The following is a 22,445-nucleotide window of genomic DNA, read 5'->3' on the forward strand; positions in this document are numbered from 1 at the left end:
CTATCCTCCTCCTCATTCTGGTAGCTAGAGGAGCGGCACCATAGGTTGGACCCTAGGAGAGCTCTGAACTTTTATATTTCTAGGATGTCCAGGCTCAGAGTGGACGATCAACTCTTTGTGGCGTATGCTGGACACCGTTTGGGCCAGGCTGTTACCAAACAGACCATGTCCAGGTGGATTATCCTCACCATTACTGAATGTTACAGATTGGCATGAAAGGATCCTCCTGAAGGGTTGCAAGCTCATTCCACTGAGGGCGTGGCTACTTCCACAGCGGGGAGTTCCTATTAGAAATATTTGTGACGCAGCGACATGGGCTTCCATCCACTCCATTGTCAAACATTACTCCCTGGATACGCTCCATGGTCAAGATATGGCCTTTGAAAAAGAGGTTATTTATTCAGCCATCTAATTGGGTATTATACATTCTTTTACCTCCTCCATTTTCTGGTACTGCTTTGGGAATCTGTCAAAGATGTGGAATACGTTGGAGAACACAATCCATTCGAAGAACAAGTTACTTACCAACTGGTAACGTTCTTTCGACTGGATGTTCCTCCAACATATTCCACATCTCCCTCCCAGCCTGACCCTCTGGAGAATTTCCTATGCTGTTGCAGCTTACGTTCTCTCAAGGCTATGTGCAGTCAAGCAGGCATTGTGTACGAACATGTCACATGTTATGGAGGAAAAAACATAAACTGAGGCTATGGGCGCTGTGCGTCCTATTTATAACATCCGGTGACGTTGCCCTCGACAGAGGCCATTGAGGCAAATCAACCCGACATCATCGACGCAGGAAGCCCTCTGCCGAAAAATTTCCGAAGTAACACAGCTGTGGACATTACATGTCAAAGATGTGGAATAAGTTGGAGGAACATCCAGTCGAAAGAACGCTACCAGTTGGTAAGTAATTTCTTCTCGTGGATCTATGTCATGATGCCTACCCCCGGAGCACCAGGCCAGGCCCAGCACCCCCGGGAGCAGGCATCATGCCCCCGGGTAAAAGCCCAGCAGCCCCTTATAGGGGCTCTTTGGACTCAGTCCTGGCGCCTTTGGCGCCAGGCTCATGTTGGACATCAGTCCTGGCGCCATAGGCGCCAGGCTCATAAAGGAAGGTGTTTTGTGCACTTACCTGATGCAGACCATGCTGCAAGATTCAGGCCTCCCTGAGACAGAAACTATTTTTTCATTGGGACTATTTTGCCACTCGGGCGTGGCCAGGGAAGGATACTTACCTGGAACTACTTTGGGGGCTATTTAAGCCACGCCCAGACAGTAGCTCACGCTTCGCGTTGTTCTGCATCCAAGCAGCTGAACGCTCACTGTGTCTGCTTCTGCATCTGGTCCCCAGCCACGCCCGCCTCGATCCTGGAAAGCCTGTAAGGAAAGAAGAGAAGAGAAAAGTGAAAACCAAGAATTTTATCAAACTTCTTACCTGCATCCGGAACCTTCACGCCAGCGTTCCTGAGAAAAGACTTTCATTTAAAAGCACTGCGTTGCTCGCTGCAGCGCCGCGCTTCACTCACCTGTCCTCGGAAGTTCTTCTGGCTCCACCGCGACTGTCTGCACCGGTCGCCACATCTCTGCGCCTAGGGGAGAGATGAAGAGACAAAAGGTGAGCAGAAGGAACATATGAGGAAAGCCTAAATTTCCACCATAACACTTACCGGTCTTCTGTTGGTGGATCATTCCTCATTTCGGGCCGGCGCCGCTACGTTGGCAGGTACCGCACCCCGGCCCCTATGGGGAAAGGACAAAAGACATTACTGGAGGAATATAAAGACATTAAGAGGGATCGCCCCCATCGCTAACTCACCTGAGTTTACCATCAGCAAGTCAATCTCTCAACGCATCGCCTTCATTCTGCACCTGAAATAAAGGACAGATCACAGGTTAGGAAGGCACTAGAAAAGGAGGCTCAACACTTGAACTTTTGTAATCTTCATACGGCATTCCGCTCGGAAAAGTCAAGTGGATTTTGCCAGCGTCATTCTGAAAACCAGTGAAGTAACTGGACAAACACGCGCCCCTGCACCAGAAGCAGGATGGAGAGTTCATCCTTTCAAACCATAAGGTGAGCTTCAACCGGGGATTTCGGAGGAAGTTAGAGAAGAACGAAGGGGGGAAGGGGAGAGCAAGCACACTATTCTGCAGACTGTTAATCCCCTTTCTCATCTGCAGAAGGATATTCCTACGGGCCAGACAAGCAAGATTTAAGGGTCATGTTCAGTCGGTGTTCCGAGTTCTGCGCATCACGCTCGAAGAGGCCACAGCAACCCAGACTAGACCAGCGCCTCCGTGGGAGTCAGGTGAGCGTTACAATGTAGAGGGCATGAACCTGCATTGGTCTGGGTGAACAAGCGAGTCAATCACCCCCGTAAGGCGATTGGCGAGGATCCTTACCAGACTGTAGTTCCCCAATAGCTGCAGCTACCTCTTCCTCCATTATGTCAGCATCAAGTCTCAACGGGAAAGTACAATCTGATCCAAAAAATCAGCTCGTCCGATGGTTCAGGTGGAGGTGAGGGAGAGTAAAGCGACTCATAGAAGTTCACAAATGCCTTGGCAATGTCAGCAGCCTTCACGACTGTCCCGCCCAGGACATCCTGTATCTCTCGCACATGTTGTGGCCCCTGATCCTGTTTCTCTAACTATGCCAATGCTCTACCAGCTTTATCTCCAATCTCATGGATCCGGCTCTGTCTCACCCAATAGTCCCTGTCTATCATTATCTAAGGCCACATTTCGTAAGCCCTCCTGCGCCTTGACCAAAGCCTCCTGGGAAACACGGGAAACCGAGGCGAGAAAGTCTTCTTCTGCCCTAATGGCGCTTGCCTCTGCCTCCTCCACCTCTTTCGCATGTTGAGACCTTATTGACGTGACCCACGGTGTTGCTTCCTCCCTGAGAAACGGTCTTGTAACCCTCCCATAGTGTGATTGGACTGTACACCGGGCCCTCATTCATTGTGCGCCCTGATGCCTACGGGCATGCCGCGTGTTATACAAATTAAATAAGAATAGTGAAGTATTACATGGTTTTTAGGGTTAACCCTTCCTCAACCTCTGGGATCCCCAGGTGGTATCTATTCAGACGCCAGATTACTGAGGGCTTTGTTGTCCCATTTGTGAGCTGCATGAGGAGGGGGGAATGGTCTGAGATCCTTCTTGCCAAGAATGTAGCTGATAGCAGCCTGTGCATGGTACTCTGAGGGATGACAAAGTAGTCAGTGCGGGACATAGACCTATGTGCATTGGAGAAGGAGTAGTAACTCACCTCTGACCCATGCAGCAGTATCCACCAGACCCAGAGTGCTGGCGAAGGAGCACACTTTGGTGGTTGCATTTGGGTTCCTATTGCCTGTGTGTGTGCAGTCCAGGCGCAGGTCCATGACCTCATTGAAATCTCCCCCAACCACCCATATATCTACCTGTGTCTGCAGCATCAGAGCCTGAATGTCATTTAACAAGTCAAGTGTAACGGTGGTGGAGCGTAGACAGCCATAGTGCCCCATGTGGTCCATCATAGTTCCCCCTCTGACCAGAACATATCTACCCCTGGAGTCTGAACATACTTCTTTGAGCTGGAATGGGATCCCTTAGCGAATAAGTTTTAGTACAGCCCTCGATCCTCTCGAAAATCCAGCGTTAAAGGCCCTTGTATAGTTCATTTAAAAAGGCTGCACTCCTTTCCCATTTAAATGCGTTTTCTTTAACAGTACAATGCCTGGTGCGTGCCCTTAAGGAACTGAAGCACAAGACGCTGCATGATACTGGAACCCAGCCCATTAACATTCCATGTCAACAGAGAGAACACCCTTTCATGCAACCCAGTTCCCATGAATGCATAGCAAGAAAATCATTGAGCCCACATACGCACACTTATTCACGAAATCCACAAGACCTGAATCTGTCCTTCCACCCCGACTCCTCCGAAAAACACCAAGCAAGGCATTCCCATGATTCAAGGTTAATCTCCCCTACCCCCAAACAAGAAGAACCCCATCAATATACTGTATGCAAACAAAACCCCATTGTCCCAGCCCTAACTTCCCCCCAACATGGAGCACCTGTAGCCACAAACCCGCACCAACTGGGCACGGAAAAACATAGCCAAACATGTGCAGGCGCTTTTTCCAATGCCTCGATGAGCCCCCCTCCGTGTTCTGCTGCCACCTGTAGTCAGCTCTCAGTTGCAGCAATATCCAAGCTGGGGCCAAGACTCTCACCGACACTCCTCACCCGTTGCTCGTAGAGTCGCACGTTGAACTCATTTGCACAGGCGGTGCCGCCGGTTGTTTTCTGTGTCTTGGCGCTGGCTCCCTCCAGACAGGCGCTGCGTGAGTTGGAATCGAATTTGAGTTTCCAACCATGTCCATGCCTCCCTCAGGCTGTTGAAAAGGTGCGTGGTACATTTGTGGTACACTTTAAGCTGTGCTGGGGAAAAGAGGGTGTATTTTATCTCCAGTGAGTGCAGGCTTTTCTTGACAGAATCAAACGACTGTCATGCCTTTTGAACCTCCCTGGTGTAATCGGGGAAGAATCCAATAGGGTAGCCGTTATACGTAACAGGACCTGGACACCATACTGCAGATGGCTCATTCATGAGCCATCTGCAGTATGCATCCTGGTCACAGAAGTTCAGGATTTTGGCTATAATCGTCCTGGGTGGGGCCCCTGGAACCAGGCGCCCAGTCAGGATCCTATGCACCCTCTCAATAGAAAAGAATTTGGAGAGCTTCTTAGGAGCAACCAGTTCGGTCAGCCATTTCTCTAGGAAGAACTCCGCGCTGGGCCCTTCTTCCTTTTTCCGGCACCCCATGTATATGTATGTTACTACGACATGCTCTCCCTTCACTGTCCTCTGCGCGGTTCTCCAATTGCGTCGGTTTCTGCGTGACTATCGCAAGCTGCTTTTGTTTAATCGTGTCTTCGGAGCCTGAAATTCGTTGTTCCGTTTCAGTAACCCTGGTGGCCAGATTCTGTAAATCCTGACATAGAAATGTCACTCCCATGGAGAGACTGTCAATTGTTTCTTCAACTGATGACCTGGATGCTCCTATAGCCCTCATGATGTCACTGAGGGAGAGCTGGGGATCTTGTATTACATCATCCGTGCTCACCATTCCCAGGGCGAGAGCTGAGGTGTTCTATTGGGTCCCCACTGTATATTGGTCAATCTTGCTCTTTAGCGCCTCCCCATTTTTCACTTTTTCTTTCACCACTGTGATGTTTTGAAGTGACTCCAGGGATGGGTGCACTGTCGTCCTTCTACACAGGTGGATTCTCTAAGGCTAACAGTGGCCCTCCCCACCGATGTCCAGTGGCGATGCTGCTCCTCCTGCCACCCACACTGATGATCATGAATGTCAGTACCACAACAGCAGGGCACCACGCCCACATGCCAAGCTGCAGAGCTATACAAGTGCTGCAACCAGGTTCTTACTCTGTGACCTTCAGTTCGTCCCGTAAGGAACTCGGGCAACAGTAAAGATAGCCACAAGTGCTCACAGTTCAAGGGTGTTTATTAAACTGTAAATGCAGGGTCCAGAAACGCCTAATCATAACCTAAATCTAAGATGGGAGCAAGCTTCGACCATCAAAGGACAAATAAGGCAGTCCTTGTGGCATCTTGTCAAAGTAAAAAGGCCTGTAATGAAGAAAAACTATTGCCAATTCCTTATAACTAATTACAAAAAGAGTGTGGGTTAGGGTTTCAATAAAGAAAGAATTGTTCACAAATAATGGGTTAGAGTCTTTGATGATTAAGTCTCTTTTCAATAAATGTCTCTTGCCTTCGAGGGCCTGATGCACTAAACAAACAAACAAAAAGTTCCTCTCCAAATGAGCATTGGGTTGATGTCTTTCCACCTCTTGGATCTCCCTCTGGCGGGCTTGGATCCTAATACCAAGGGGGACAATCTTCTTGCACTCACGAACCTTAATGTCTTTTCAAACAATTCACTGTGAGCATCCCTTTGTCGGGTTCATGCCTGTCAACACACTGTTCATGGGACTTCAGACTTCGTCCCTTCTTGTTAGCATCCCTCTGCCAGGTTCACTCTTTCCAACCTTTGTAAAGCACTCTTCGTGTACTAATTTCACCATGCAGGATTAATTTCCCTTAGCTTTCACAATCATCTGTCGGTCAAAGACTTTCGACGGTACTGAGGATTTTACAATACCCCGGTATGACTACTTTGACCTCTCTCTGCCTCTTCTCAAGCCCTTTTGGTTATAGCAGTCTCTACCATCAGGTAATTACCCACGTGTTGCCAGACGCATCTGTTGCTGATTCCCTCCCCATCCCCACTTTCATCAATAGTATGTTTATGCTTTCAAAGTTCAAATTAAGCGTTCTCTATTTTTCGTCTAACAGAGTTTGGTTTCTTATCGGCACTCTGCTCGACTGTGATGAAGGGCTTCGATTTCTTTCTCTTTGGAGACAAGGTTGGTATCACAGAAACAAGCGTCTCTCCCAGGCTTGGTAATCAGCAGAGGAAGGTCTTGTGTACCATTGACATCTGCTGGAACACATGCTGGCTACTATTCAGACTTTAGATTCCTTCTGCAGAGGTTTCACAGGCCTTGAATGGAAAAGGCAAGGTCGCTTCTCTTCTTGTCACCCTCTCGTTCTGCACTGTCTTTCTCCTCCTCTTGAGCTGCTGTGCTGAGTTAGTTCTCACATTGTGTCACCTGCTTGCACGTCCTGTTCGTGCTCCACCTTTTATCCCTGTGGGGAGGGCGGGGGTGTCTGACACTTGTATTGGGACATATCATGTAAACGGCTCTGGTGCAAGTCCGTTGTCTTTCCTGTTGTATGAAAGTGTTTGTGTCAGAAAAGGGGTGGGGGTAGTGTTTTGGAATATCCCACGTGGTAGGATGGGGAAAAGGTGTTGAAAGGGGGAATATAACGTCTCACCCGTTGGTGTCCCACTACCCAAGGCCCTCTCCCCCTCCCCCATCCAGGTGATCCTCCATCACTGGTCCACCCCCAGGAACTGGATCCAATAGTGATGGCTGTGTCCTGGACGACAGATCCCCGGGGACTAGCTAGGGAGACACCTCCAGGTTTCTCACAGTCCCCAGGGGGTAGTGCTTGTTGGTCTCTGTGCACAGCGCATACGTCTCACAGCGTGCACTCCTGCGGGGAGAAGTGCAACCGCACTGGGCTGCTGGACCCTGGGTTCATACCATCAATGCAAGTGATCATCTTGTCGTGACCGAGTGTATGCTGCTCTCCAGCACTACAGTCGCTTTCCGCGCACTGTTATTGTCCACCACCTCCCTCAGCAGGGTCACCCCGGTGGCCTCTCTTGGCTGCAAATAGTCTTTCACCCCAGGTGGCACCCTGACAAGGACACGGGTGTCCCCCATATTGCAGTATCTACGTGGGGGTGCAGTAGCTCATTGGGCACCCCGTGTAAGCGCATTGGCCTTTGCAGAATACTTCAGTCCCAGAACACCAGGCTTGCTTTCCGCAGCAGGGCATGTACCTCTCTCCAACCAGGAAAGCCAGTTCTTGCCGCTGCACCCGCCCTCAGATTTGCAGTGAATGTCATCAGCCAGGACCTAGGAGAAAGCAGCAGGAAGTATTGAGCATCAGCAGCTCTTGCGGGTTAGTCTGCTCTCTAAGCTCACCCTGGGGGTGTGGTTGAAGCATCGGGCACAGTCCCTCAGACTTTTTTTGCTGGCGCGGCTGGATCCCTTGGGCCAGACCGTAGCCACTCCTCATGGCAGCATATCAAATATGTTAATGTTAAAGGATATTTGTACCGCGCACTATCACCACCGGAGTGGTCCCCTGGTGCTCTGGCGGTTCTGAAAATAAAAAAGGGAGGGGTGGGGGACGTTAGTGGGGATGAGCTGGAGAAGTGCAAGAGAGCAGTGCTGTGCTGTTGGCGGCCTCAACCTGGAATTCTGTTGGCTGGGCTTGGGGTGTTATACTGTCGGAAGACATTGTGTGCTGTTGTGTGGGTCTATGTGTGCTTTGCTCTGTTGCAGTGTAGTTAAGTTTGTGCGGATTGTTTTGTTGTACGTTTGTGGTTGTGTTTGGTTATTTGAGAGGTGTGTGTAGTCGCCTGGTATTGGGCCACCGGGGCTTGGAGGCTGCCCGTTGGTTCAGCTGGTGGATAGATGCTTGGCCAGCCGTTAAAATGGCTCCAGCCGCTTTGCTCTATCGGATCCAGCCATGGTTCGGGGGTTTCCCAGACCCAATTTCATCCGGGATTTGAAGAGGTGGTGTTGCCTAGCTTCCGCCACACAGTGGTATGGAAGCAACCCTCTTCCCTGCCCCCCTGAGTCAATGGGAAATCAGGATCGAAACTGCAGAAATCTTGGCGGAAGCTTCAGAGCAGAAAAGGCTCACGTCTTCATCCGTGCATTGCACAACAGTTCCCCCATCTGTTTCCTTCTTGAAGAATTTGACATTCACGTTCTTGCTCTCACTGAGACGTGGTTCACTGCCAGCTTGGTCACTTTTGCCACACTCCTCCCTGATTGCTACAAGATCCACTATAAACCCTGGCCTAACCGGTCTGCAGGCGGAGTGGCCTTCATCTTCCCTGAATGGGTCTCTGCTACTATCATTCCCATTTAGACCTACTTCGAATGCCTCGTCTGCAGTCTTCGTGTCTTTCCAACCCTCTCGTTGACTCTTGCCACCATCTACAGGACCCCTGGTCCGGTCTCCCGCTTCCTCTCGGAGTAGTCTGACCTCACCTCTTCTCTTCTTGCCTCCACCTCCTAGCTTCTCTTCCTCTGAGACCTCAATGTTCACCTTAACTCTCCTGATTCGGCCACTGGACTGTTCCGCAGCCTCTGCGACTTTCTTTCCCTCACCATTCGCCCCTCCAGTCCGGCGCACTCAGCCGGACATACCTTGGATGCTCTCATCTCAGCAGACATGCCCATTGCCAACCCTCTCACTACACCTCTCTCCTGGCCTGACCATGCTTTCCTGTCAGCTCACCTGGATCTCTCAAGTCCCCCCGTTAAGCCTCTGTCTGCACTGCCAGTCTCCTCCTCCATCATTCGTTCGATGAATTGAATGTCAGTTTCTGCTTTTGCCGCCACTTTCATTCCCTCTCCCACTCCAGCCACAGACTCCCACACTGACTCTGCCATTGCTAATTTTCACCTCTATCACCAACACCCTGGACAGCATTGCCCCTGTCATGAGAATCCGCATGACGCCTTCCTCCAAGCACAACACCTGGTATGACTCTGACCTAGTCTCTCTGAAACGCAAGTGCAGAGTTGCTGAGCGGAAGTGGCGGGCTTAAGGCGCATTCTCTGGCAGACTGGCCTGCCGCCTGCTCCAAAGGCAATACAGGCTCTGCATCCGCTCGAAGAAAAGAGCCCATATCCGAGCCTGCATCTCTGGGGCCACTAAGAACATGGGTGGACTGTTTAAAATCTGCAAGGAACTCACCAATCCTACTGCAGTCTCCACTTCTCCCCTGCCATCCCTGACACCTTGTACTTCACTGGCCTCCCACTTCTTAACCAAAACTCAGGACATCCTGTCCTCGCTCTCCTCTAATACCCCTTCCTCCGCAGCTCTCAGGCCTCCCTTGGGCCCCCTCTCCCCTCCTACTCTCCTCTTTCTCGCTCATAGCAACGGATTATGTCTCTAGACAAGTCCTCTCTATGAAAGTCTCATCCAAAAGGTGCTCCTCCAGAACTATCAAGGACAACATTGCCTCCCTTGGACCATTTCTGTAATCGCTCCTGTGCCACTGGTTCCTACCGGCTACCCTTCAAGCACTCCCTTGTGCATCCTCACCTCAAAAAGCCCTCTCCCGACCCCTCCAACCTGGCTAACTACTACAGCCATATCTCCATTACCCCCTTCCTGGTCAAACTCCTGGAGAAGCTGGCCATCCCCAACAGATCCAACACACTGAATCTGTTGGTTGTCTCTATGACCACCAGTCTGGCTTCAGAGCAGCCAGAGGCATGGAAACTGCTCTGCTGAACACCCGTGATGACTTGCTCTCAAATCTCGATTCCAACTCGGTGTCCAGTCAAATGGTCGAAAATAAAAGATCGAATGACCATTTGATCGAAAGTCAAATGGTCGAAAAAAAAATGGTCGAATTTCTTTTTTTATTTATATATTTTTTTAGTTTTGTTTGGTAAAAAAAAAAATAATATAGAAAAAGGGGGGTTGGGGGAACCCCCCATTTAAAAAAAAAAAAAAAAAATCGACCATTTTTTTGACCATTTGACTCGATCAAATGGCATTCGATCATTTGGTTTTCGACCAAATGACCTAAAACCTTCCAACTCTCCATCCTTTGTTATCCTTCCGGTTCTTTCCTCTGACTTTGATATGGTCAAACATGCCACCCTGATAAATCAGCTCTATGACACCCTTGGCATCACGGGCCTTGCACTGGACTGTCTGGCCTCATTCCTCTACGACCAACCTTCCCAGGTTCAATTGGGCCATTTTCGCTCCCCCTTCAGGCTCTCCACCTGCAGAGTCCCTCAAGGCTCTATCCTCTCTCTGTGGCTCTTCAAAATCTACCTTGCCCTTCTGGTCCACCAGATCTCTTCCTTCTCTCCTCACGTCCAATGTTATGCAGAAGATGCGCAGTTCTCCTTCAGGCTTCCCTCCATTGCCTCCTCTTCCATCTCTGTTATTCAGGCATGTTGCGCTGCCAATGATCTCTGCCTTAATGCCAGTAAGAAAGGGATCCTTCTCATTGGGACCCCAGCTCCCTCCTACCCTCTGACTGCCCTTCCCTCACCCTTTTGTGAGGCAATAAAACCTTGGTGTCATCTTTGACTCCTCTCTCCTCACATCGCAGACCTTGCCAAGAAGGCCCACTATCAGCTGCACCTCCTCAGAGGCATTCTCCCGTTCCTCACCTTCCCCCAGAAACTTGACGTCTTCAGAGTTTTGGTCCTCTCTAGGCTGGACAACTGCAACAGCTTCTTCCTCAATCTTTCTTTATCCTCCCTTCCCCCCCTTCAACCAATTCAGAATAGGACTGCAAGACTTATCCTTGCCTTCAAGCCCTGGCACTACATCTTTACAGCCCTAAAATCTCTCCACTAGCTCCCGGTTGCTGATAGGATCAAGTTCAAGACCCTCTGCATCATCCAAAAGGCTTTCTGGGGCCTGGGACGCCGCTACAGCCAGCTCTCTCTCACTAAATACCTCTCTGGTAGAGCTCTTCAGTCCTCTGGCTCCAACTCTCTGCAGATCAGACGCTTCTCTAACCAGAGAGGGGGGGGCAGATCTCTCTCCGGAGCTTCCCTCTAGAATGGTCTACCTGCCCCTCTCAGGCTCTCTTCTTTATTCCCTCTCCCCCTCCTCTGCTAATGCCTCCATCTGCCGCAGTGATTGGCTGTCTGGTTTCCCTCTGAGTCGTACAGGGCCCCAAGTGTCCATGCCCTCCCTCGCTTTTAGAATGCCCTGACACCCACTTGGCCTTCCCTTAGCACCCGCCTAGCCCCTGTGGCCCTCTGCCCCTTCTCCTCTTCCACTCCCCGTTTCACTTCACTCTCTCCTCTTGCCCTGCAAATCCCTTCCCACCCTAGCTCTTTGCATTTCGTGCAAGCTGGCACACCCTCTGATCCCCCCCTCTCTTGCGCTTCTTGTTACTGCACTTGCGCGATCTTAATGTCACAAGGCCTAGTAGGGCTGTTATTGTTATCTTTCTCCCTCGTCTCCCCCCACCTCCCTTTTTGTCTTGTGGCGCCTTGGAGCACCATTTGTTATTTAGGCGCTTTACAAATATCAAATATATAAATAAGGGAAGGCATTTGCCAGGACCCCAAATACTGAAGATTGTGTTTTGTGAAGCCAAATAGAAGAAGGCCGGGGAAGTGAGTCATTCCCCTGGCACTGAGGAGGCATTGAGACCCAAATACCTGGAGAACTGAGGCATTCTCCAGGAACACAATAGTGCAGCAAACTATGGACAATAAGTAATTATGCTCGAGTTGGAACTTTGCCTGTTGAATTGGAACTGAGAACGTTTACAGCTTCACAGGCTGAAACTCTTGTTTCCTGGTGTTAGGGAGAATTCTCTCTTTAGGCTGAATTTCCTAACCTAGTGAGTCCCCCAGCAGCTTTGCTGGATTTCTGGAGTTTGTTTTTTTCTTCTGCCAAGAGTGAGACTCTTTTCTCCCACTCTTGGACATGATTTATGGTGTTCCTTTGACTGTCAATGTGTTTTATGGGCTATGGGGTCCTTTACTCCATAAGGTCTTATGTGTTTTTACTATGTGTGTTACACAGCACCCTCCGTGCAGTAACACAGGGGTGTCATAGTGACACCCCACCATAGACTCCATACCCTGGGACTGACTACTGTCTCCCAGGGCATGTAAAGTCACCATTGGCTTTACTAGTCCCAAATTATTAACAGAAACCAGTAAAAACCATCATATTGTGGACGTACTGGTCGGGGCAATTCGATTGCCCCGGGGTCTGTTATTCGAGGGGGCACGTCTCCGTCCCCCCTGATCGAGTTTTGGCTGGTGGCAGTGGAAACTACTTTTTATATTCGACCGCAAATATTTCCCTATGGGATTTTCCCATTGTTCGAGGCTACCAACTTTAATCATTCCATTCTCATAGCCTCGAACATAAAGCCGGTTTATTAAATTAATATTAATTTGCCGGTTGGTATTTTTTGCCAGGACTCGATTCTAAAATGGCGTTTGTGTTCTCTTCTGTGACTCCAACCCAAGTCGAGCCCTTTGTTCCACTTTTTGGCGGGCTTCTCCACAGAAGCCTCCAAAAGTGGTGCCACTCTGTCTGGGTACCACAGAGGGTGTGGGAGGGGGTTTAGGCACCCTGGACTGAGTTACCTTGGTAACTCAAGTCGCACTCTTGTGTGATTGGCCCAAGTGGTGAGCCGGCCGGCTCACCACTTAGCATGTTTGATTGACAGCTAGGCTGAGTGAATGGGGGTATGCTGCATAAAAGCAGTGCTTTGGGGACTGGAACTTCAGAAGTCGCCACAGGACCTGAGAATCCGACGAGGGAGAAGCTGAGCCGACCTACCACGACGACACCACCGGTGGAGCCCTGCGGAACCGACTCGCCACTTCCCGACGACAGAGAAGATCTCCCGGCTGGAGAGGCTTCTTCCCCTGACTGGTGGGCACAACCAGTTTACCTTCTTCTGTTCGCACCCCAGACCGGTTTGTGGTCGAACTGCCCGTGCCAAGCACCCCGGCAGCCGGATAGCCACTTACCACTGAACCGCGAATCAACGGACCGCTCCTTGTACCTGAGAAACTCTGCGGCTGGTTTCTTCCCTGGCAGTGCAACAGACTCCTGTCTTCCTCCCCGACGAGATCCTCTCTTCCCCCGGATGAAGCACCGACTTGCATCCGCTGCCGGGAACAACTGCCCCCGCTGGAGTGTTCTCACCACTTTAAGGTACCGTGTCCGCCAGGCCTCCCTTTCTAAAGATGGCTACAAGGTAATAATAACCCCTTAACCTTCTGGACTGGGCTGGCCGCTTTGACCCTCTAACTGGTCCCTTTCTTTGGTCCAACTCCTTTTTTGAATCGTTACAAGACTTTCGTGCACTGCAACCGTGTGACCTTGGACACATTTCGTTTTGATCCTCTTAAAGCGGATCCGGCCTACTGACTCTGAATTCACAGTGTTACATTGCCTTCCTCTCTTGTTGTGTCCATGAAAAAGTGTTGGGATCTGTTTCAATTTATTCTCTGCTTGTCTCTCCCTTTTTAAAACGAATTATTAGAGTGCCATCTACGTTAAGCGCTCACCGCTGTCTGAAAATAAGTGGGGCTTTACTTAAGACTTGTCTAATATTCTTTTAAGGGAGTGTATATCTTTTAGTGACCATGTTTTTGAATTGATTACTATTAGTGCCTGTGTGTTTTCCTAGATGTGGTTTTAAATAAATAATTATATCTCTTTTACACCAAGCCCTGGTCAGTGTTTACTTGTTCTATTGTGTTTTCTTGACCTATTGTGAATACTCTGTATACTGCCTAACTCTTCTTGAGGGAAGTCTGACTGCTCAGCCACAGCTACCAAGTGAATCTGTGTGGTACAGACTGCTACCAAGTGGGTTTACTGCCAAACACCTGTAGTCCTAAATCTTTTGCAGTGGTCCCAGAGGGAACTGCACAGGTTTCTGCCTAACACCTGGGAAAGGAACTGAGAGCTGGGGAAGGGAGTCATTCTCTCAGGCCAAGTTCCCACCTATGATTGGAACTGTGGCTCATTGTCCAGAAGAAGGGAGTCATTCTTTGGGCCCGTGAAGATCCACTACCTCTTTTATATTAGTTACAAGTGTGAGGGACAGAAGTAGGCATTTAGACACGACGGTGGACTCTTTTTATTTACTTGGGCATTCTGACCGATTCCTTATTTCCTTAGTAGAGTCGGGGAAACCCCTCTTAGAGTTGGGGAGGCACAGGTTTCCTCTTTATTTTTCCCTAAATAAAGGTTTATGCCAACAAGGATGCCACCTGTGTGTCAGTCTCTTCCTCCTGCACCCTTACGTTAGGCAGGGGCAGTCTTAAAGCGGGCCCCAGTAACTTCCTACAATTACATTTTCCACATTTCCAGCAGATAGGTGCATTTTTTAAAAAAAATTATGTTTTTTGTATCTAATGTGTTTTCAAAGTTTGGCACATGCCTTCTTAAGGTGGGTCCTGGTAATTTCGTAAAATTACTGAGGTTATTTTAAAATGCATCTTGAAGTGAAAGGTTTAAAGACACATAATTGGAAAGCAGAGTTAGTAATGCAATTTCCTAACAGTTTGTTTTATAGCCTCTATGTGGTATCAGAACATAGTAGTGATTTTAATGCAGTTGCTATGTTTTCCTGGCTGGTATACAATGTGACACTACAAAATATGTTCTTGAGTTTTAATGCCACCAAACTTCATAATGTTTTCCTTGCTTGCATACGGTATGAGAAAAGCTAAATACTTTACCCATTTATAGTTTTAGCTATAAGGTGGCGCTTCAGCACCACCTATAAACTGAAAATATTTATTACAGCTAGGAAAGCAATGGCTTGTGGGTAGGGACACACAGCATTTAGGTATTTACCCACCCCTTGACTGCCCATGGCAATAGAAATTCATATTGCCATTTCTGCCCTACTTGCCCCTCCCAACCCAAAACACATCCGCGTGGGATCTCGTTGAGCTATCTTTATCAAGCAGTAACATCAAACATTGGCCTGTCAGTATAATTTCTAATCTGTCTGCTGAGAGTTAAAGGCTTAATTGCAGCTGTAAAATGCACTACTGGTGTAAAACAAGTCTTCACCAAGTGAGCCCTCTGCCCCTTGATTTATATCTGTTGCTTGCTCTAAAGTACTTTTAAAAGAAAGCATTTGTAAAGCCAACCGTAAAGTGTCCATCACTTTGTTTCTCAGTAAGTAAGCTGTATCCAATGAAAGTTAAACATTTCTTATTCACAGATGACCTTTGTTACATGAATCTCTCTGGTAATTATTAGCCCAAACTAATTTTGGACAATGGGTAAGAAATGTCACGATATTGATTTTTGAAAGAGAAGTATTCTTTTGTAACCAGGGTGTGTTACTGTGCTAACTGGTACATCTGCACAGTGTCAGCTTTCAAAATGTAAATACTTACATGTCCTTGATTATTTCGTAGTGTAATGCAAATATGTGTTCTGCTTGCTCGGCGCTCCATTCCTAGTTTCAGCCTACCCACACCTTTCTCTGCGACTGCTTTTTGAGTGGCCACATGTCATATCCTTACATTTCTTGTTTTGCCGTCCAGCTTCCTACTTAAGGAGCCCTCGTGCCTCTTTTCCTTTGCAGTTGGTGAGCCGGTGCAAGTGGATCTAGGTCGCATGGCCTTAGTCCTGCCCACCTGTCAATCATTTTAAACTATTGGTGCCTTCCTGTTTTGCCGCCCCTTCCCTGAAATTAAGCAGCCCTCCAGCCTCTCTTCCTTTGGAGTTGAACAGGTGCAAGTGGCTCAAGGTCACGTGACCTAAGCCTTGCCCACCTTTTTAGCCCTGCCTCTTCCTTTCTGATCTTAACTCTTAGATCAAGGGTGTCTCTCGCCCGGGTGTCCTAAGAGAAGGGCAGACGAAGAAAAGGGCAATTACTGTTTGGACCTGTTCGGACCAGGAGGACCCATGGGCCGAACCCTGCTCAGACAACAGGTAAGCATGCGTCGACATGTGTTTGCTCCCTCCATCACCACAGGCCATCCCCACTATCACCAGGCAACACCAACAGTATTGCCCCTCATCTAAAGCATTGGCTCTGCAATGCAGCAATCTCACTCACATCAGGCCCAAGCCCACCAGCACCCCCTTACAGTCCACAATATAGTGGTTAATGCTCACCAACGTCTGCTCAGCATCACCCATGTAGCAGACATCGCCATCCTCATCACTACACACGATCTTGACGCCATCTCTATCACCGAGACCTGGCTGACACTCAGCTCCACCCACATCCCATACATCCTTGTCCCTGACCGCTACAGCATCCAATACAGAGACCGGCCGAGCAAGACGAGAGGAGGTCTCGCAGCCAACCACAAGACCTTGTGGCCATACACCAGACTGGACCTCGACAACATTGGCTCCTTCAAAGTCCTCTCCTGCCACTTTGCCCTCTCCCCGACTGGCAGTCTCCTTCCATTTTATCTACAAACCACCCAAACCCAACACCGCCTTCATCAGAGACTTCACTGACCCAGTCACCACCATGTCTCTCATGCATGCCAACATATTATTCCTAGGTGACTTCAACCACCAAGGCAACAAGGCCACCAAATCAATGAAGGAAGCTCTCCTCAACCTTCTCAAAACCCTCAGCCTCACACAGCACACGAAAGATCCAACACACGAGAAAGGTAACATCCTCAACCTTATCATCACTGGACTGTCTTTCCACCACTACATCTCTCATCTCTTTCTTGGCTGGGCTGACCACCTAGCCGTGCCTTTCAACATTCTTCACACCAGCCCAGTCAAGGACTCCCAGCAGAAATCCATCAGAGAGACTCTCAGGCCCTTCAAGAACTTCCCTTTGGAGCCCTCACTGAAGACCTCTCCAACCTCCACCTTAGATGGACCAAACACCCGCAAACGAACTGCGACTCTCTACTGGAAGCACTCAACGCCACCTTCTCAGCCTCCATAGACCGACACATGCTCTGGTGGCTTCCAAGCCCTACACTATGTTTCATCGGTACAAGATTGTGCTCCGCATTCTCCCAGGTTCCTACCAAAGTTGGCGGTCTCCTTCCTTATACCAAAGAAATTGTGCCCCCCACTTTCTTTGAAAACCCCAAGGAATACGGCGAGAGGGCTTTTCACTGTTTGGACGTCAGAAGAACACTAAAATTCTATCTGGACTGAACTAAGGACTTTCGCAAGATAGAAGCCTTATTTTTCACATTTGGCAGGGCAAGGCCTCGACAGCAAGCGTCCAAAGCTTCAATAGCTAGGTGGATGACTGCAGCCATCCAGGAGGCATACAAGGCTCAGTACAAAGAATTGCCAAGGGGCATGCGTGCTCATGCCATCAGGGCCAAGGCAGCAGCTGTTGCCCTTCAGCGTCACATACCGTGGCAAGTGACTAGCAGTGCGGCGACAGGGGCCACCCCATTGGCCTTCTGCAAGCACTACCGTCTGAATACCACTACCAGGGATGACGCAGCATTTGGCCAGGTTGTCCTTCGTAATCTGTTTGCCTAGAGTGTCAAGCTCTCCTCCCCAGGACGGTTGTTTAAGTTGTAGTCACCAATACAGGATGGAGGAAAGGGGACGGGACGTAGAAGTAATTAAGGGTTACCTATCCATAGTTCCTTTCCTCCATACATCCCACCATCCTTCCCCCTAAAAAAGAACAGCAAGGTTGAATAGTTTAATACAGCTGACGCGTCAAAGGGGACTGAGGTGTGGCACCTTGTGCGGGTTTAGTGGAGTGATTAAAGATTTAAAGGGAAAGTGTTATTTTTCTGGTGAAAAAGGTTCTGTTCCCGTCCCTAGCCAGGGACGCCCGTACAGGATGGAGAAAAGGGGCCTATGGAGTAGGAGGACGTTAGTCACTCCGGTGAGTAACACTTAATTTCCTGTTAATAACAATCATTGGCCAATATTCTTGGCCAGGCACTATCAAAATATACCGAGATGCTAGCACCATTTGCAAGCTGTTGTCTTCTTATGGCCAGATAGTACCATTTTGGTTGTGCCTGGAAAAAAGAATTTTGCATGCCTGCATCAAAGCCAAAACTGTTGGCTTTGCCCAATGCTTGTTGAATGGTGCCATGTCTGCTGTTCTCATTGTGCCCCATGCACGGTAATGGGAACCAAGCGTTTCAGTCGGAAGTTTGAAATTAAAGATTGATATTAAATTAATTCTAATTGTTGGAAGCAATGCTTTGTAACTTATAAAAGTAGTAAGGGTCCCTTGTGAGGGAACATATTTTTTGTTATTGATAAGATATTTCTCTTGAAATGTTTGCTGATAAACTTAAAATATTTGATCATTGTACTTATGTTTTGTATTTTCAGAGAACTCTTGCGTTGTGAGGCCTCACTTGCCAGGCTGTACTGCCGCATTGCTTTGCTCAACATTTTTGCTCCCAAATCTCCACATATGTTTACTCGCCTGTTTCATATCCCTGCCATTCGGGACATCACTCTGGAGCATCTGCAGCTGCTTTCAAACCAACTTCTGGCACCACCTCTGCCTGGTAAGATAATAATTATAAATTGACAACTATGGCCATTGGCTATCTAATGGCAAGTAGTTAATTCAGTGCGTTTTTAATGGTAGATGCTAGTCGTGGTGTTTTTTGTGTGTGTGTGTTTTTTTATTTGCATACATTTTCAGACAGTGTTTTTTTAATGTGCATTTAATATTTCAAAGTGCCAATATTACAGTAATTGAAAATATAAAGCAATAAACACATTTCTAATCATTCATCTATAAGGATAAAAATTTGATCAGAGAAGTAGTTCTGCCCGATAAACATCTATACCAAAACATTGTCAAGAGTAGCTGAGTGTCATGAAAAAAGGAACTTCATCTTAAATACTTCAGTCCAAGAGGCTCGGGCATTGGGTTAATAAATGCAGAGTACTTTCGAGGACACTGTCATTTTTACAAACTCTGCAATATTGCTCATGCTGGGGACTACCCTGTCTCGCAATCATTACTAGTAGGGATGGAAATAAATTAAAGTGTAAAAGCATGAACAATCTGTGGGTAAAACAAGATGGGTACTGTATCCTAGAGTTCTGTGGATGTTGAGGTATAAAGATTTCCACTGCATGATTTTTATGTTTTCTGCTTCAATATGTAGTTAATGTCCTGTGTCCACTCCCAAAGCTTTGCTTTACTTTTAATGTGTGTAATCAAGAGACTATTAAGCATGTTCCAATAAGGAACAAGCTCTATCTTTTCCTGAAAACCCAATATGACCCAATGGTAATCTTTTACTGCCTTCAGTAGCCTTTTCTATAGCTCTGCCTAAGAGACTGGGAAGAGTATGCATAGTGGAATTACACATTTTAATGAGTTGAATGGTACGCCTGATGTATTGTGGTTAGTGATTGTTAGGCAGAATCCCGTGCAGTGCCCTTAGGGACCACTACACACAATTAAGACTACAGGTGGCAATACAAGTTTTACCTTTCGTACAAGCCTGTACTACTACCTTATAGTGGTAGCAGTAGCGCAGCAGCCAGGCTTATCTCAAGAGTATATGAGCAGTCGCATAGATTACACAAAGGGACCACAATTACTGTGACTCAAGCAAACACTGACTCCAGGTTTCAGGTAAAAAATATAAGTACATTTATTTTTAAACCATTTGTTATTAACAAGACACTTCTATTAATTCAAAAACCACGCGTAAAATATACTACAACTAACCAATTCACTTTGTACAGTATTATTCGAGGTAAGTAGCCTGTGTTTGAATGGACCGGTGTTATGATACAGAACACGTTACCGTGAATACAACTGCGATCACTTTTTGACAGTTCGGTCTACTAGATAAACGCGTACCGGGGTAAAAACACACTTGGCACCCGAAATACCCAGAGAGAGTTGGGGGCAAAAATCACAGGCAATATGTTGGTTAGGTAGACAGAATTGAAGAACACACGTAGACAGGAATTCAAGAGTCAAGGGGCCGGAGCCAAAGTCAAGTGACACCGGGTGCCTGTTGTTGAGGATCACACAGTCGCACAGTTAGAGATTCAACGTTGCCAAGAATACTTTTATATTGTCAATGTTCGGAAGCAAAAGTTATAAGGAGGAGGGAAAAGTAAGGACAAGCCTTAAAGTAGAGAAATAGGGATTTCACCCAAAATTCCTCAAACAGGACACAGTACCTTTCTCAAAGAACGAAGCAGGTGCCACGGCAGTTGTTCCTGTTGGTTTCCCGCAGACCCAGGGTTTCATGCAGCTTCAGCATGAAGGACGATGAGGGGGTCCGCACCACACAGGGATGAGGCCGGCAGCAGCGACAATGAATAAAAGATGCACTCCTTAAAAACAGGAAAGGTTCTTCAGGTGGCTATCCGGACCACTACAGAAGTTTGCAGCGATTTCGACCACGAAGGCGACTTCTGGCTGAAGAAGATGAGCTGGTTATCCCCAGCAGGCTCAAGGGAAGAAGACTCCGGACTGGATCTCCTCTTAGTCGTTGAAGGGTAGATAGCTCAGGACTGCAGCAGGGCTTCACCGGTACGGGGTAGTTGCAGCAGTCGACCTCTCCTCCACTTCTCTTCGGTTCCTTGTAGTTCCAGTGGCGACTCTCTGACTTCCAGCCCAAGAGACCTGCCTTTTATGCGCAAAACCCCCATTCACACAGCCTGGCTGTCAATCCCCCAGCAGGGGGGTTGTCCAGCCCAGACAACCACCTTGTCCAATCATGTCATAGTGCGACTTGGGTTTCCTAGGATATTCTGTGCAGGGGGTGACTACACCCCTCCCTCACATGCAGCCCACCTAGACACCCAGGCGCCCTGAGGAGGGCTTCTAGGTAGAAGCCCGCCAAAAGACAGTGAAAAAAAGACAAACCTGGTTTGCCGCGCAAAGTAAAACACAAGAAGGAGTTTAACAAAAAGAAATGGCGAATAAACCGCACAAGAGCCAAACGAAAAAGGATTTGGTCAAGCGGGTTTAAGTTCGAGGCTAACACAATAGCCTACAATATTACCACGGTTATATAAGATAACCACAGTAGAAATTTAGGGTAGATACCACTGCCACCAGCCATGTCTAAATGCTAAAAGAGCAAAACCATGCTCTAGGAGGTACAGATAAAAGGGGATACGAGTTAACCCTTCCAGCACTCCATGTAAGATGGGGTGTACTGGTTCTGTGGTTAAATCTGACTAAGTAAAGTTAATGGTAACTTTACCCTTTTCTGGGGCACGGAAGTCACCTCAGAATTTGATTCGGGGGAGTCTGAGCGACAACCCTGTGCCACTGCACAGAAGGTGCTGTGTGACACACACAAATAAGAGGGCTACTGAAGTGGTGTACTCCAGAGCCCACAATCACAAAAACAGGTCAAAACACATAGCAAAATACAAGTAAGAGTGGGGGAAAAGCTCACACTCTTACCAAGTGGAAAGAAACAACTCCAAAGATCCAGAAAAACTGCTGAGGGAGTCACTAGGTAAGGGAAATTAGCCATGAAATGGGAATTCTCGCTAACAGTGATATTAGACCAATATCACTATACGTTCAAGGGGGACGCATGAAGATAAGACCAACGTATTTCGGCATAGTTTAGCCTCTAGTTTGCCACGGAAGATAGTCTCCCTGTGTGACAGTAAGTATCTAGGCCAGCACAATAGATGGAACAACGCTCTGTAAACTCTTAAAAGTCACTTGTTTCCTGAATAAATAGTTAGATTATAGCTTTTTTTTAGTACTCCCTATAATATGCTGATTAGTGTGCTTATTAGTTAGGAGTACCCCCAATTAAGTAAAGTCACTAATTTCTTGTAGTGTTAAGATGGTGCAGTCTTTTTTAAGTTTGCTTTTATTAGGGGTGTTCCAAGCGGATATATGCTATCACTGCACCCCCCATAATGTCGACTTTCATTTTCCTGACTCCCATTATGGCGCGGCGCAGTTATCACATAGATCACTCTGGCCGGCATCCCTCTACCCGCTTCCCCCCCCTTTCCACTTATCTTGCCGGCAGCACACATTAGAAGGGTACTGCCATCTCTCCTGTATCCCTGCAGCGTCAGTTCTCACCCACCAACGTGGGTCAAAACTCGTGCCACAGGGTCTGTTTTTTTTCATTTTATTTCCGCTTTTCTTTTTTTAATTGTCCCCCCACTTCCATCTAATGGAAGCCGGGGACACCCCCACAGCCCTTGACCCCATTACACCGAATAAAGGGAGCGGGGGATACCCCTTTGCAACCACCGCTCCCCCTCGTCGCAGTAATATGGGGGT

General features: G+C 48.0%; 1 protein-coding gene across 8 annotated transcripts in view; it reads left to right on the top strand.

The window, feature by feature from the left end:
* The window catches only part of HECTD4 (HECT domain E3 ubiquitin protein ligase 4), a 4,298,785-nt gene that overhangs the window by 3,064,445 nt on the left and 1,211,895 nt on the right, over nucleotides 1–22,445 (top strand). For all 8 annotated transcript variants that reach the window (XM_069619495.1, XM_069619492.1, XM_069619493.1 and 5 more), the window contains exon 56: nucleotides 18,527–18,708. In XM_069619495.1, the coding sequence (XP_069475596.1) occupies nucleotides 18,527–18,708 (182 nt within the window). The remainder of the gene's footprint in view (nucleotides 1–18,526; nucleotides 18,709–22,445) is intronic.

The sequence above is a fragment of the Ambystoma mexicanum genome, chromosome 10 (genome assembly GCF_040938575.1).
Source record: "Ambystoma mexicanum isolate Mex_15411 chromosome 10, UKY_AmexF1_1, whole genome shotgun sequence".
Lineage (NCBI taxonomy): Eukaryota > Metazoa > Chordata > Amphibia > Caudata > Ambystomatidae > Ambystoma > Ambystoma mexicanum.